General features: G+C 29.6%; 1 protein-coding gene across 1 annotated transcript; it reads right to left on the bottom strand.

The window, feature by feature from the left end:
• Nucleotides 1-9,593: 9,593 nt before the first annotated feature.
• Nucleotides 9,594-11,935, bottom strand: LOC108328703 (transcription factor ORG2). The gene is made up of 3 exons (XM_017562601.2): nucleotides 11,576-11,935; nucleotides 10,340-10,702; nucleotides 9,594-10,065 (listed from the first exon to the last, which is right to left on the bottom strand). The coding sequence occupies exons 1-3, from the start codon at nucleotides 11,876-11,878 to the stop codon at nucleotides 9,985-9,987; spliced, it is 747 nt and encodes a 248-aa protein (XP_017418090.1). The 5' UTR covers nucleotides 11,879-11,935; the 3' UTR covers nucleotides 9,594-9,984.
• Nucleotides 11,936-13,325: the final 1,390 nt, after the last annotated feature.

Genomic DNA, 13,325 nt, shown 5'->3' with positions numbered 1-13,325 from the left:
CCAACACTGATATCCTCTAAGATATAGGAATCAGTGCCTTTTTTCATTAAATATTTCTGATGGCTTCTTTCGATGACAATCAATCGGAGAAACATGATTCTGGAACTTCGCCTGCTTCCAAGAGTTATATTTCTACGGCTGCCGGATTTGTGACCAAGTCAGGTATATCTAACTCTGCCCTTAATCTTTCTCTTGTTACTAAGGATAGTGATTGAATAATTGATTCGGATGCTACTGATCATATGACTTGTGATCCTCATATATTTACTAATTTTTCCTCTAATTGTTCTAAAACTGTTATTATTAATGCCAATGGGGTCTCATCTCCTATTGAAGGTATAAGTACTATATCCCTCTCACCCTCTTTATCGATTCCTGATGTTTTATTTGTTCTTACATTAAACTGTAATCTTATCTCCGTCAGCAAGTTAACCAAATCACATTCTTGTGTTGCCTTATTTTACCCAACCCATTGTCTTTTTCAGAACATCCATTCCAAGGAGAAGATTGCTAGTGGTAGAGAGAGTGAAGGACTGTATTATCTTGAAAATGTCTCACAATCAAACCATAAAAAAGGATTGACTTGTCTTGCGAACGATCACATACAAGATAAAAACAAAAAAGAAATTTGGTTGTGGCATAGACGGTTGGGACATCCCTCTTTTGGTTATTTAAAAAAGTTATTTCCATCACTATTTCATAAATGCAATATTTCTGATTTTTTTTGTGAAACTTGTGTTTTGGAAAAAAATCATCGTGTTGTGTTTCCTTTAAGCAATAACAAAACTAATTTTCCTTTTTCATTAATTCACACAGATGTTTGGGGCCCTGCCCCGCAATCTACATATAATGGAAAAAAATGGTTTATCAGTTCTGTTGATGATTGTACTTGGGTAACCTGAGTATATTTGCTTAAATATAAAAGTGATGTGTGTGATGTGGTTCGTTCCTTCTATCATTTTATTGTTACACAATTTAACACATCTATTAAGGTCATTCGATCAGACAATGGAGGAGAATATTTTAAGACTGAATTAATAGAGTTCATGAACTCTAAAGGCATCTTGCATCAAACTACATGTCCTTATTCACCACAACAAAATGGAGTGGCTGAGAGGAAAAATAGACATATATTAGGGGTGACAAGATCACTTTTGATAGATGGTAATGTTCCATCTCATTTATGGGGTGAGGTTGTGAGCTCTGCCGTTTATTTAATTAATCGAACTCCTTCTAGTGTGCTTAACTTTCGAAGGCCTTTTGATGTGTTGTCTGATCATTGTATCCTTCCTCCCATAGTTTATTTACCACCTCATTTTTTTGGATGTGTTATATATGTTCACTTACACCCACATCAACGTACAAAGCTTGAAGAACGAGCGATCAAATGTGTTTTTGTTGGGTATGGATCAACTCAAAAAGGTTATCGTGCTTACCATCCACCATCAAGGAAATTTTATATTTCTATGGATGTGACATTTAATGAGCATGAATTTTTTTATGTTGATTCTCCACTTCAGGGAGGCAATGAAAGTGAAGTGCATAATCATGATGTTGGTATGTTTGATTGTGAAGATAAATTATTGTGTGAGGATCATTCTGCAGGAAGTGAGCCAATTCTAAATATGGACCCTTCTTTTCTAGATAATACAGTGTCTTCTGATCATAACCAATTGGCTCAATCTTCTCCACAGGTTCAACTTGACTCTTCAGAGGTACCTTCTGATCCTATCTCTGATAATACTAATTTAGATGAAATTGATCATGGAATTGATTCTTGTCTGCGTGAGACCACCAGCACACCAAACACTGAGTCTACTACTGTTCAATATATTCTTCCACCTCGTTCTAACCGTGGTCAACCTCTAGTTAAATATGAACCAGACCTCCAAGCCAAAGTTAAATATGAACCAGACCTCCAAGCCAAAGTTAAATATCCCATTAGTAAATATGTGTCATCTCACAGGTTATCTCAGTCATATGCATCATTTGTATCTCAATTATCTTCAATTTCTATTCCTAGTAATGTACAGGAAGCTTTGGCAGATCCTAGATGGGCCGAAGCAATGGTTGAGGAGATGGCAGCTTTAGAAAAAAACAACACTTGGGATCTTGTGTCCTTACCAAAAGGGAAGAAAACTGTGGGCTGTAAATGGGTCTTTACAATTAAGCATAAAGCTGATGGAACTATTGAGAGGTATAAAGCACGACTTGTGGCTAAAGGTTACACTCAATCTTATGGTGTAGATTACCAAGAGACGTTCGCACCAGTAGCCAAACTCAATATTGTGAGAATACTTTTGTCGCTAGCTGCAAACCAAGATTGGCCTCTTCTACAATTTGATGTGAAAAATGCTTTCCTACACAGAGAAATTTCAGAAGAAATTTATATGGATTCTCCACCAGGCATGACTGATTCAATTGGAATGAAGGTTTGCAAATTAAAGAAGGCTCTATATGGATTAAAACAATCCCCAAGAGCATGGTTTGGAAGGTTTACCAAGTCTATGAAGGCTTTTGGCTATAGAGCAAGTAACTCTGATCACACCTTATTTTTTAAGAGAAGAAAAGGAAAAATTACAGCTTTGATTATATATGTAGATGACATGATTGTTACAGGAAATGACCAAGATGAGATTTCTAGTTTACAACAATACCTTGCATCTGAATTTGAGATGAAACAACTTGGAAACCTCAAATATTTTTTGGGTATTGAAGTAGCTAGATCAAAACATGGTATTTTTCTATCCCAAAGAAAATATACTATTGATTTATTGTCGGAAACTGGGCTGCTTGGGAGTAAACCAGCTGATACACCAATTGAACAAAATCATAAACTCTTTCAATGCTCAGATTCAGCAAGCATAGACAGAGGAAGATACCAAAGGCTGGTAGGAAAATTAATTTATTTGTGCCATACACGTCCAGATATCACCTATGCAGTGAATGTTGTTAGTCAATTTATGCATGACCCACGGAAGCTTCATATGGATGTTGTTGAAAGGATTTTGAGATATTTGAAGTCCGCTCCTGGAAAAGGAATTTTGTTCTCAAATCATGAAAACTTAAAGGTAGAAGGGTATACTGATGCAGATTGGGCAGGTTCAAAAGATGATAGAAGATCTACCTCTGGATACTTTACTTTTGTAGGAGGGAATCTTGTAACTTGGAGGAGTAAAAAACAACCTGTAGTAGCAAGATCTAGTGCTGAAGCAGAATTCAGAGGCATGGCACTAGGTGTATGTGAACTTTTGTGGATTAAAAATGTGTTATCAGATTTGGGCTTTACACAAAATGAAACTATGAGTTTGTACTGTGACAATACTTCGGCTATAGCAATTGCTCACAATCCTGTGCAACATGATAGAACAGAGCATGTGGAGATTGATAGACATTTCATCAAAGAGAAGCTTGAAGCTGGAATAATTTCATTTCCTTTTGTAAGATCAGAATTGCAGTTGGCTGATGTTCTCACTAAAGGAGTATCAAGAAGATTGTTTAATGAGTCTCTATTCAAGTTGGGAATATGTGATATCCATGCACCAACTTGAGTGGGGGTGTTAAGATATGCCAAATATTCTATTAAAGGATATTAGGCAATCAAATATTGTGTTAGTTATAATTTAGATATTATTATAATTTGTGCAGATTTGTGCACCTGTCATTCCTTTAATAGATGAAGGATTATAGGATCCTTAAATGTATATATATGGTACTCTACTCTTTGAAATAATACATCAGAATTATTCTTTAAATCTTTTATTAGAAAGGGGACGAGTTACCGATATATATACACCATAAAATTTGTATACAAAATTCTACATAGTAATGGTGATGATGGTGAATTTTTAATATGATTTGGAAGACAGATGCAATATCAATATCAAACATTATATTTGGAGAGTGAGTTTCACTTTTCTTTTTAATGTAAGGTAGCGAACTTAGTTTCAGGTGTATATTATAACTAGATAGGAATAATAATAGTTTCATATAACAAAATGATGCAACATATCATTTTTACATGTTTGAATTGAATAGAAAAGAAAACCTAATATGGGAGGTTACATGGATGACATTAATGAGAAGTATATCAAATTATAAAAACAACGTTTTGTTTAAAAATGCAAAGTTGGACAGGTGTAAATAGTTAGAGGTGCTTAATTGAAAGCATGAACTTGGATTAGAAATAAAACTTCTAAAATAAATTTTTCAAATTGGTGTTAAGGTTTATGAATGACAACAAGACGAAATGAGAACATGTTTCGATATCTCATATCCCTCTTCAACAAAAAAATTATCCACATCTTCATACCCAAATTCAATGGATATGAAATTTTTGTCCAATTCTCATCCCCATCGGATAATGGATATACATTCATATTTATGCTCGTATCCGTACCTTTTTTCTTACTGTTTCAATATTGATTAATTTTTAAAATAATAAAAAATTCTTACAAAAGAAACATAATATGGTCAAATATTCAATATCAAAATGATGTACTCTTATTTCTTCAATATCAAATATTTAGAAAGAAATTATAATGGTATACATTTTAAATTAGAGTACCAAATAAAATTTCATGATAATTGTTAGATATAAGATTATTAGATATCTTATATTGATATCTTATTTTTATTTTTTATATTTAGTTAGTTTGTTATTACTTTTTATTTGTATTTTGGGTTTAGTCTATATTTCTTCTATTATACATAGAGTACCATATATGTATATTTAACACAGAAAGATTAATTTCATACATAGTTTTTACTATATTTAACCATAACAAAATTATTTATTAAATTTGCAAACATTAACGAAATACAATTGATAAAATGTAAAATTATTTTTTAAAAATTACAAAAAGAAAACACATTCAAATTTAAAAATATTTTAAATATCTTTTTACTCTTATTTTTTAAGTTCTAATGAAATATTTCTATACTAATAAAGATTATAATATACCACTTGAATCAAATAAGAGAAAGAACATATATTTAACTAATAATAATTGAAACTTATAATAAAAATTTTCATCTTTTGAACTTTAATATATGGTGATAAACAAGATTCACAACAATGACATTAAATTATTATATTATAGTAAATAAACTTTGTTATACTAGTCGTACCCATTTAGTGAAAATCACTCATTAGAGGCTAAGGATACTATTCTATAAATTTCACAACTCAAAGATCACTTTAACCATTCAAACCCATATTATTTATCCAAATCAAAACACACATCAACCAAAAAATAACTAATACAGTCATATATTATTAGACATTTAAGTTAAACAATATAAATTAAGTTGTATAAAAATAATATTAGCTTCCCTTATTTGGATATGCTAAATTCAAAAAATGTGTCATATAATATGCCATATAGGCTCTAATACAAGTTGTTCAACTTAATCATAACCGAACAAAGATTCATCTTGAATCCTTAAATACCACATGCAAACACAAAACACTCTCCATGCAACATATTTTTTGAAAACCAAAAAGAAAGACAAAAGATAAATTACTATGTTCAAGATTTTGATTGGATAAGATTGTAGGTTTTAATGTCAAGAGTCCTATAAAGTATTCTGAAGTAAAGAATATTGATGAATTTTAGCTTATTATAAAAAGTATGTATATAAAAGAGTAAAATTAAAGAATATGAATTTAAAATACATATCACCATTTTTTAAACATGTGCAGCTCTTCATGTAAGCTCCACTCACATCTTCCTTCATTTTTGGTCCATCTTTTCTCTACACACATCTTTCATCCATTTTTGTTCCTTCCTTTCTCTTCAGCCGCTGTGGAGCTGATAAACCTTATCTTTCTCTGTCTTTGTTGCGTGTTGGGGGAAGAAGAAGAAGCATAGTGGTAGTAGAAGCTGCCGCTGATTTTTGGGTGGAAGACAAGTTCCGGAATGAACAATCCGGAAGAATCATGTGTTTCGTCCGCTGCACGGACATTGGCGTTACATTGGAGGGTGCATGGACATAGGTGGTGGAATGGCAGTAGGGGTGGGCAAATAGAACTGAACTGTACTGCACTACTAAAATCTGTACTGAACTAAAAACTAATTTGTCTAAACTGAACTGTAAAACAGTTCAGACAAATTGAACTGAACTGAACTGTTTTTTGTTTTATCAAACTGGACTGAACTGAACTATACTAAATTGTACTAAACTACAATATAAACTAAACTAAACTACTAACTATACTAATTTTAAAGTGAATTGTACTAGCTTTTAAACTGAATTGTACTAGTTTTTAACTGAATAGTATAACAATACATGTTCTTTTTAATTGAAATTTATTTTAATATTTATTTTATTTTATTCATAAGTGTCTTACAAATTAACTTTTTAATTATTTGATATTATTATTTTTTATTTTATTTATATTTCTTTTATTATTATATGTGTATGAAAAATATTTTATTATTTATTTATTTATTTTATTTTATTTTTTATTTTTTTATTTATATTTATTTTTTCATGAATATTATTTTACTTTTATATTTATTTTTTTAATTTTTTATTTATATTTTTTTGTTTTATATGTTATATAATTTATTTTATCTTTTTATCTACTTATTTTATTTTAAAATAATTTTTTATTTATATTTATTTTGTTCTCTCGTAAAATTGTTTTATTAATCAATTATTTATTATTTATATTTTATTATGTAAAAATTAAACTAATATTTATTAATTATTATAATATAATAAATGATGATACTAGAAAAATTACTCTTAATAAACGTTTGTTAATTTTTTTGTCATTTGATATTTCTATAATATTAATTATTTTTGCTACATTACTATTTTTTTATGATATTTCCTTATATATTCATATAATTAAATTTAATGTTAAAACATATATTTTAATTTTAGTATGTAAAATACTATCATTTAAAAATAATAATATTGATATTTATTTTAAAGTAAGTTGATTTTTAAAATAAATAGTTATTTTAGTGTGCACTTACACACATTTTAATATCATTAAAAGTTTTTTAACATATTTTTACATATTTAATAATATGTTAAAGAATATAATATATTTAAAGTATTATTTTTTTATATAGTCTTTTTTTATGATTTATATTACTTAATCATTTAATAAAATTAAATTTAAAAAAATATATTTTACTTTTATTACTTAAAATAATATTATTTAAAAAGTAATATACGTTTATTCATAAAAAAATAATAAAATTTGTGATAAAAAAATTTTGTCTTAAAAAATTCATTACTAATTTTTTATTTGAACGGTTTCTTTTATTAATATTAACGTTTTCTTAGCAAGACGGAGCAATTGAACGGGAACTAAAGAAGAGAAAAGAGTAGATACAGTTCTCACAGTTAACTGAACCGAAACTGCTATAAGTTCAGTTTTTAAAAACTAAACCATAAAATAGTATACTGAACTTTTAGTAAAAGTTGATCAGTTTTTTTAAGTATAATATAGTATAGTTAACTATAGTACAGTACAGTTATTTTTGCCCAGCCCTAAATGGCAGATACCTAGGGCACCCATTTCAAGCATGAGAAGATGGTGGTGTTTGATTATTCCAAAAAATAATTTTATATTACTGATGGAATGTTTAATTATTTTTGGATCTAAAAATATTTTCTAAAACACTCAATTTGAAATATATATATTTTCATATTTTTTAAATGAAATATTTCGAAAGATTTTTTTTTGAATTCAAATATATTTTGAAATAATCAATCCAAAAAAATATATAAAGTAAAAAAGTGTAGAATTTTTTGTTATAATTTTAATAAGAGGTAATTTCGGAATTACAACTTTTATTTGGGTGCATGAAGATAATATGCGAGTGCAGATAGAAAGACCCACAATTCAGTCGCAAAGCCCAATCCAATACAGTTATGTCAGAGCAACCCGCTATCTTCGGGGAAGGTCCATCTTCTGGTACGAGTTTATTAACTAGTAAAATTGCATTTACACAATTAAATAATAATAATAATTAATGAAAACGGGCGTGTTTTCGGCTTTATCTTATGATAATAGAAAAAATATAAAGGAATTCTTTTAACTATTTTTAAAATAAAAAATATTATTGAATTTATAAAATAATATATTCTAAAAAAGAATTATAAAACACAGTTATAAAATATAAAAAATATAATGATTAGTAAAATTGTTTCTATATTAATAAAGATAAAATTAATATGTATACTAAAATATAGTTATTAAACAATTACAAAATTGCAATAATTTTTTATAATAATAATAATAATCGTTAAAGCTTTTCAAATTTTGAAACTAAGTATTATTTTCTATTAAGTAAATAATATTGAACCCAAATAGTTTATAATTATCAATTTTGAGAAAAACGTAAAACTAATTGTAGAAACGACATTTGTCATTGACGACATGGTTTTTGTTCTTTACCACGGCGGTTATACCAAACAATTGTTGTCATTGTTAAATTTTATGATGACGGTTGATAAGTGTCTTGAATGTCTAAAATTTCACATTAATTTGACATTTATCATACACTAATTGACCACATTTGTAATCGAAACAATCCTTTTTAGCTTTAAGTAACAAAATGAGGTTTGGAGAATTATAAATTAGTGAATTTAATGATATTTTGATGTTTTGCAACCATTTTGGAGGAAAACAGAAAAGATGAAAATAAGCCACAAATACTAGCATTGAACCCTGAAAGCAGAAAATACAGAGCATTAATGTTAGCTTTCCAACTGAATGATGCGAAATGGTGTTGAGCCACAAAAGGAAATTCCTTATAAGAGAAAACCTAAAGCACTAGATAAAGGGGATAAGCTACCAAAGAAACCCTCAAAGGAAAAATCAAATGTTGATTATCACCATATCAAAAGGCTAAGCTGAGAAGAAAACACACCTTAAGAGTAAACCTCTATTGCTGAGCACTACCAAAAGTTATCTATAATTGCAAGGCTTTGGTCCTAGATTTAGGTATCTAGTTCTTAGCTTAATTGAATCTAATTCACTATACTACTACCTCTTTAAGTATTTATATATGTTCGTTTATTCAATAGTTTGTGATTTGATTTATGTTTAATATTTGGATGAATTGACAACTCACCTTATTTCATTAGTTTAGATTGAATTGAAAGATTGATCTCAAATTATGGTCCAATCAAATAATCTCATTCTTACTAAAGGCTTCTACATGACCTGTAGAGTAGGCTGGAAAAATGAGTTATGCACTTAATACAATAATTCATTCTAAGAGTAATGAAATCACATTAGAAGAAGGAAAGATAAAATTCAATTTTAGCACACATTTATCATTATATTTTCCAAATATTAGTTCAACTTTGTTTTTATGATCAACACCACTTTTATAAACATTCTTGTATTCAATTTAACCGTAAATATTGGATGATCTTTACAAATCTTTGTGAAGCACATATTATTACGCATTCAATGTTCTTGTTAGATTGGTTGCTACTGTAACATCTAATCAACAGTGAATGTCATCGTTAAAAACATTAATTTATTATGATGGTGGGCTTAACGATGGTTACGTAATCGTTGTGATAAATCTTATTTAACCATTGTTAAAAAGACTGTCTTGTAATAGTGTGTTGTATAGATGTAGAGTAAGTATTCATACATAATTACCCATTTTCATTTATGATACCTACTATGTGAAAAAGTAGGGCATGATTGAGAAAATGAGATAATAACTAAAGACTATATATCTACCACTACCATGATATAACTTAGATATGAAAACCTCAAAATTGAATCTAAAGTCATCTACACTATGTACTAAAAGGAAAGAGACAAAACACTTTGCTTTGTAACATTTATAATATTCATTAAATTCTAAAATCAACAAATGATTTCTTCCTTATGAACTTGCAATCATTAGATGCCAAATATGTGCAGACTATTTTAAGTGTCAAATTTAACATCAGAGCACTTAAAATCGTTTGATCCTGGAGCCAACTTTAGTTTCATTAGAAAATCCTTTGCTTCTCATATATTGGTAAAAGCTTCTCTGTTAATATCTCGGGCGCTAATCTATTAGTTTTCTCCACCTGCAGAAACACCAGCATTACTTCATTAATCAGTTCTCAAAATATTATAGAGTATTATAACCTAATTTGGTGCATTTTTAAATCATTAACCACTAACATTAGCATTGTCGTTTTGTTAAATGTCCTTTTTCTGTCTTACTACTTTAATATTCACTCATGCATCATTTTGTTTTTCTTGATAAGAATGAAAGAAAGGATATAATTAAAAACCTAATAGTTAATATTATCTTTGAACCAATGAAGTTATCATACATTGGAATATTGTGAAAGATACCTGAAAATGCAAATTGTAGAAGAACCTTCCTCCAAAGGTTTCTGAGGAAGAAGCATCTAGCAGAAAAAGACCATCATTTTCTAAACACTGCAGGATCTCTGATAGTGGAGCCTTGTGGGTCTCATGACATGAAATGTGAACTACAGCTTCACATTCGTTAAGCCTAGTTGTTGAGACAACAAAAGAAGAGTTGTGGTGGGAAATTTTCCTATGAGATTCTTTGTTCACTGCATCTCCTTGCAATTGCCGAGAAATTCTGCCTAGAAGCTCCTCTTTCCTTTTTGTTAGTGCTTGCACTTGCTGTTGTAGTTCAGGTATGTATTTCAAGACTCTAGAAACTGTTGCAGGGATGCTCATTTTTTTCTGCAAATTAATATGGAATTATGAGATCTCTATTTATTACATTACAACTTAGGGGACGTTTCATTTGCTTTTGTTAAAATATTATTGATTTTGTGATTTCAGCTGTTTTATTTGTTTGTTTATGTAATAATGTTGATCTAATTCCTGTCTACTTTCACATATTTGTCTAAAGAATTAATTAAATGTGAACCAAGTAAGGCCTAGCACGTCATTGTTAGAAATAGTTGTTTTATTAGAAATTATTACATCATCCATTCGGTCAATTTTTGCAGATGTTGATAGGAATCACATAGTTTCACACTGCGGAATATTTCTGCATTTTATCGCGTTTGTTTTACTGCATAAAAGTTCCTATTTTGATGAAAATTAACAAATAAAAGAGGCTTTACATAAACTAACACCTAATTATCTTTCATCTGCACAAATCACTAAAAAAAAATGTTACCTGCAAAGTTAATTTGAATATGATCCAAAAATAAGCCTAAATGCATAGAAATACATGCTGTGAACCATAAAATAAAGGGAGTATAAGGGAACACATCCCAGTTGGCAAATAAATCTCAGGAACCCTCATGGAAGCTATATATGGATAAGATAACAGTAATATTAATTTCATGAAATTACTTCCTACAAGATTAGCATATGTCAGCTAATTTGAAGATCAGAGTACAGACAGATACAGTTGCATGGATATTTTGGTTTCGACTTAATCAGAACTGAAATTTTGCTCTCATATTCCATATAAAGAAACTCAAATGCTATGGTGCAGTAGCAAAAGTCAAAGTTTAAATCAAATCTGATTGAAAGCAAACTGTAGCAAGTTTATAGTATCGTGGTAAAGTGAGAGAGAAGGGATTTATATATATAAAGTACCGTTTGATCTGCCATTGGAAGAAGTGAGCGAAGTGAAGAAACCAAGTTGTTGACCTTCTTACGGCGATCACGTTCGCTAGCATTGTGGCTAAGTTTCTTGACCATGGCAGGGTCAGAGGATGGTGCAATAGACCTTTCTTCAAGCTCAATCTGTGTCTGTGGTGAATAAAAGTGATAGGGAAAGGAGTACTCAGAAGACGCATCATCTTTGTAGAAGAGGTTATGGCTATTATTATAGGCCAATGGCTCCTCCTCTAAGAGCCAGCCTTTGGGTGAGAAGATAGGAGAGAACAATGCGACCATGGTAAATGATGATGATTTGTTGGGAGCAGTTAACAAGTTTCTGAGACAATGAAATCATGATCTCGACTTCTGAATATATATGCAGCAGTCATTATCCTTTACGTAATCGAGCATTTTAATATAATTGAATAAAAAATAAGTGGCTGCAGAAGATAATTAAAATATTCTTATTTTCTCCTCGTCACTTGGATTACTTAAATGTAAGTTAATTGATCAAGTATGAGCTGAGATGTTTAAAAATTAAACCAAACACATTAACAATGTTGGGAGATGATAGTTTATGGGAGCACATGTAAACGCGTGTTTGAAATGTGGCTTGTATGTGTTGTGCATGTAGTAGAGAGGGTGAGAGGGTGGGAGAGCGTGGATGACTACCCAACCATCGTGCATTTCTCTACTTCTTTAATTGTCTACGTGGCATCTATGTTTTTTCCTTCTTTTTTTTTACTTTTGAAAGTACTTGACTCAACTCTTTTTTACTTTATACGTGGAATCACTCACTTTTACTATTTTTATTTACCCGATACAATTTCACTTTTAAAAGGTTAATTTGATTTTCGATAAGTTGATTTGGTTCTTTCTTTATCCTCGATTTTATGCTTTTAGTTTAAGTAGAGTGAAACTCAATCTTTTAATTTAGACGGAATTGTTTTGATTTTTAATATGAATTAAAATGTATAGACTTTTAACTTAAACAAACATGTTTCAGTTTTTTTTTATCAGACTCAACTCAAATTTTTATTTGAGTAAACTTCATTAAACCTTTGATTTGAATCGACTCATCTCGACCTAAACCAATTTATTTTAACATTGTTTGGTATTGATTCAGGTTAACTTTCGACTCAGACAAACTCAGTTAATCCTTTGGAGTGAATTAACTTAACTCGATTTTTGATCTGGATTAACTTAACTCGACCTGATCTTCAAGTGTCATGACCCAACTTAGATATACTGTGATTTTGAATTTTCAAAATTTAAAGAATTATTCAATCTAAATTTGAATCAAATTTAAGTAAATCAATTAGATTTCAAATCCAAAAATATAAGTACATATTTAAAATAAATCTATTCAAACATACTTCAATTAATCACTAGTGCAAGAATAGCGTATAACGTCACGCGTTCAACGTCCAATCATGGAATATCCAACCTTAAAAATGATCGGTGGCATTTTTGTAAATAAATGATATTATTAGACGTTGTTTAGAGTTGTAATTCAACGTCAATTTGTTATATTGGATAAATTTTGCTAAAATGTTTGGCGCAAAGGTGAAAATGTATTTACGTATCACGTTTAATTCCCTAGAATTAGACGTCAAAAGGATATAAAACGTCGAATGTCCCCACGTTAGACGTTAAAATGTTAGTGAATTGAATAAAAATTTGAGCGGGAGATTGAAAATTCATTCACTTTATCTTAGCGTGCGGTACCTTCTTCTCTGCTCAA

This window comes from Vigna angularis, chromosome 2, assembly GCF_016808095.1.
Source record: "Vigna angularis cultivar LongXiaoDou No.4 chromosome 2, ASM1680809v1, whole genome shotgun sequence".
NCBI classification, from domain to species: Eukaryota; Viridiplantae; Streptophyta; class Magnoliopsida; order Fabales; family Fabaceae; genus Vigna; species Vigna angularis.
The sequence above is the reverse complement of the archived record's forward strand: the minus strand, read 5'-3'. Positions and strand labels throughout refer to the sequence as shown.

Excerpts from the sequence above, each read along its gene's own strand:
- LOC108328703 (XM_017562601.2), bottom strand. The coding sequence starts at position 11,878 with ATGGTCGCATTGTTCTCTCCTATCTTCTCACCCAAAGGCTGGCTCTTA. Across the intron at positions 10,703-11,575 it reads TTCCAATGGCAGATCAAACG|AAAAAAATGAGCATCCCTGC; the intron begins GTACTTTATATA and ends ATTAATTTGCAG. Across the intron at positions 10,066-10,339 it reads TCTACAATTTGCATTTTCAG|GTGGAGAAAACTAATAGATT; the intron begins GTATCTTTCACA and ends GTGTTTCTGCAG.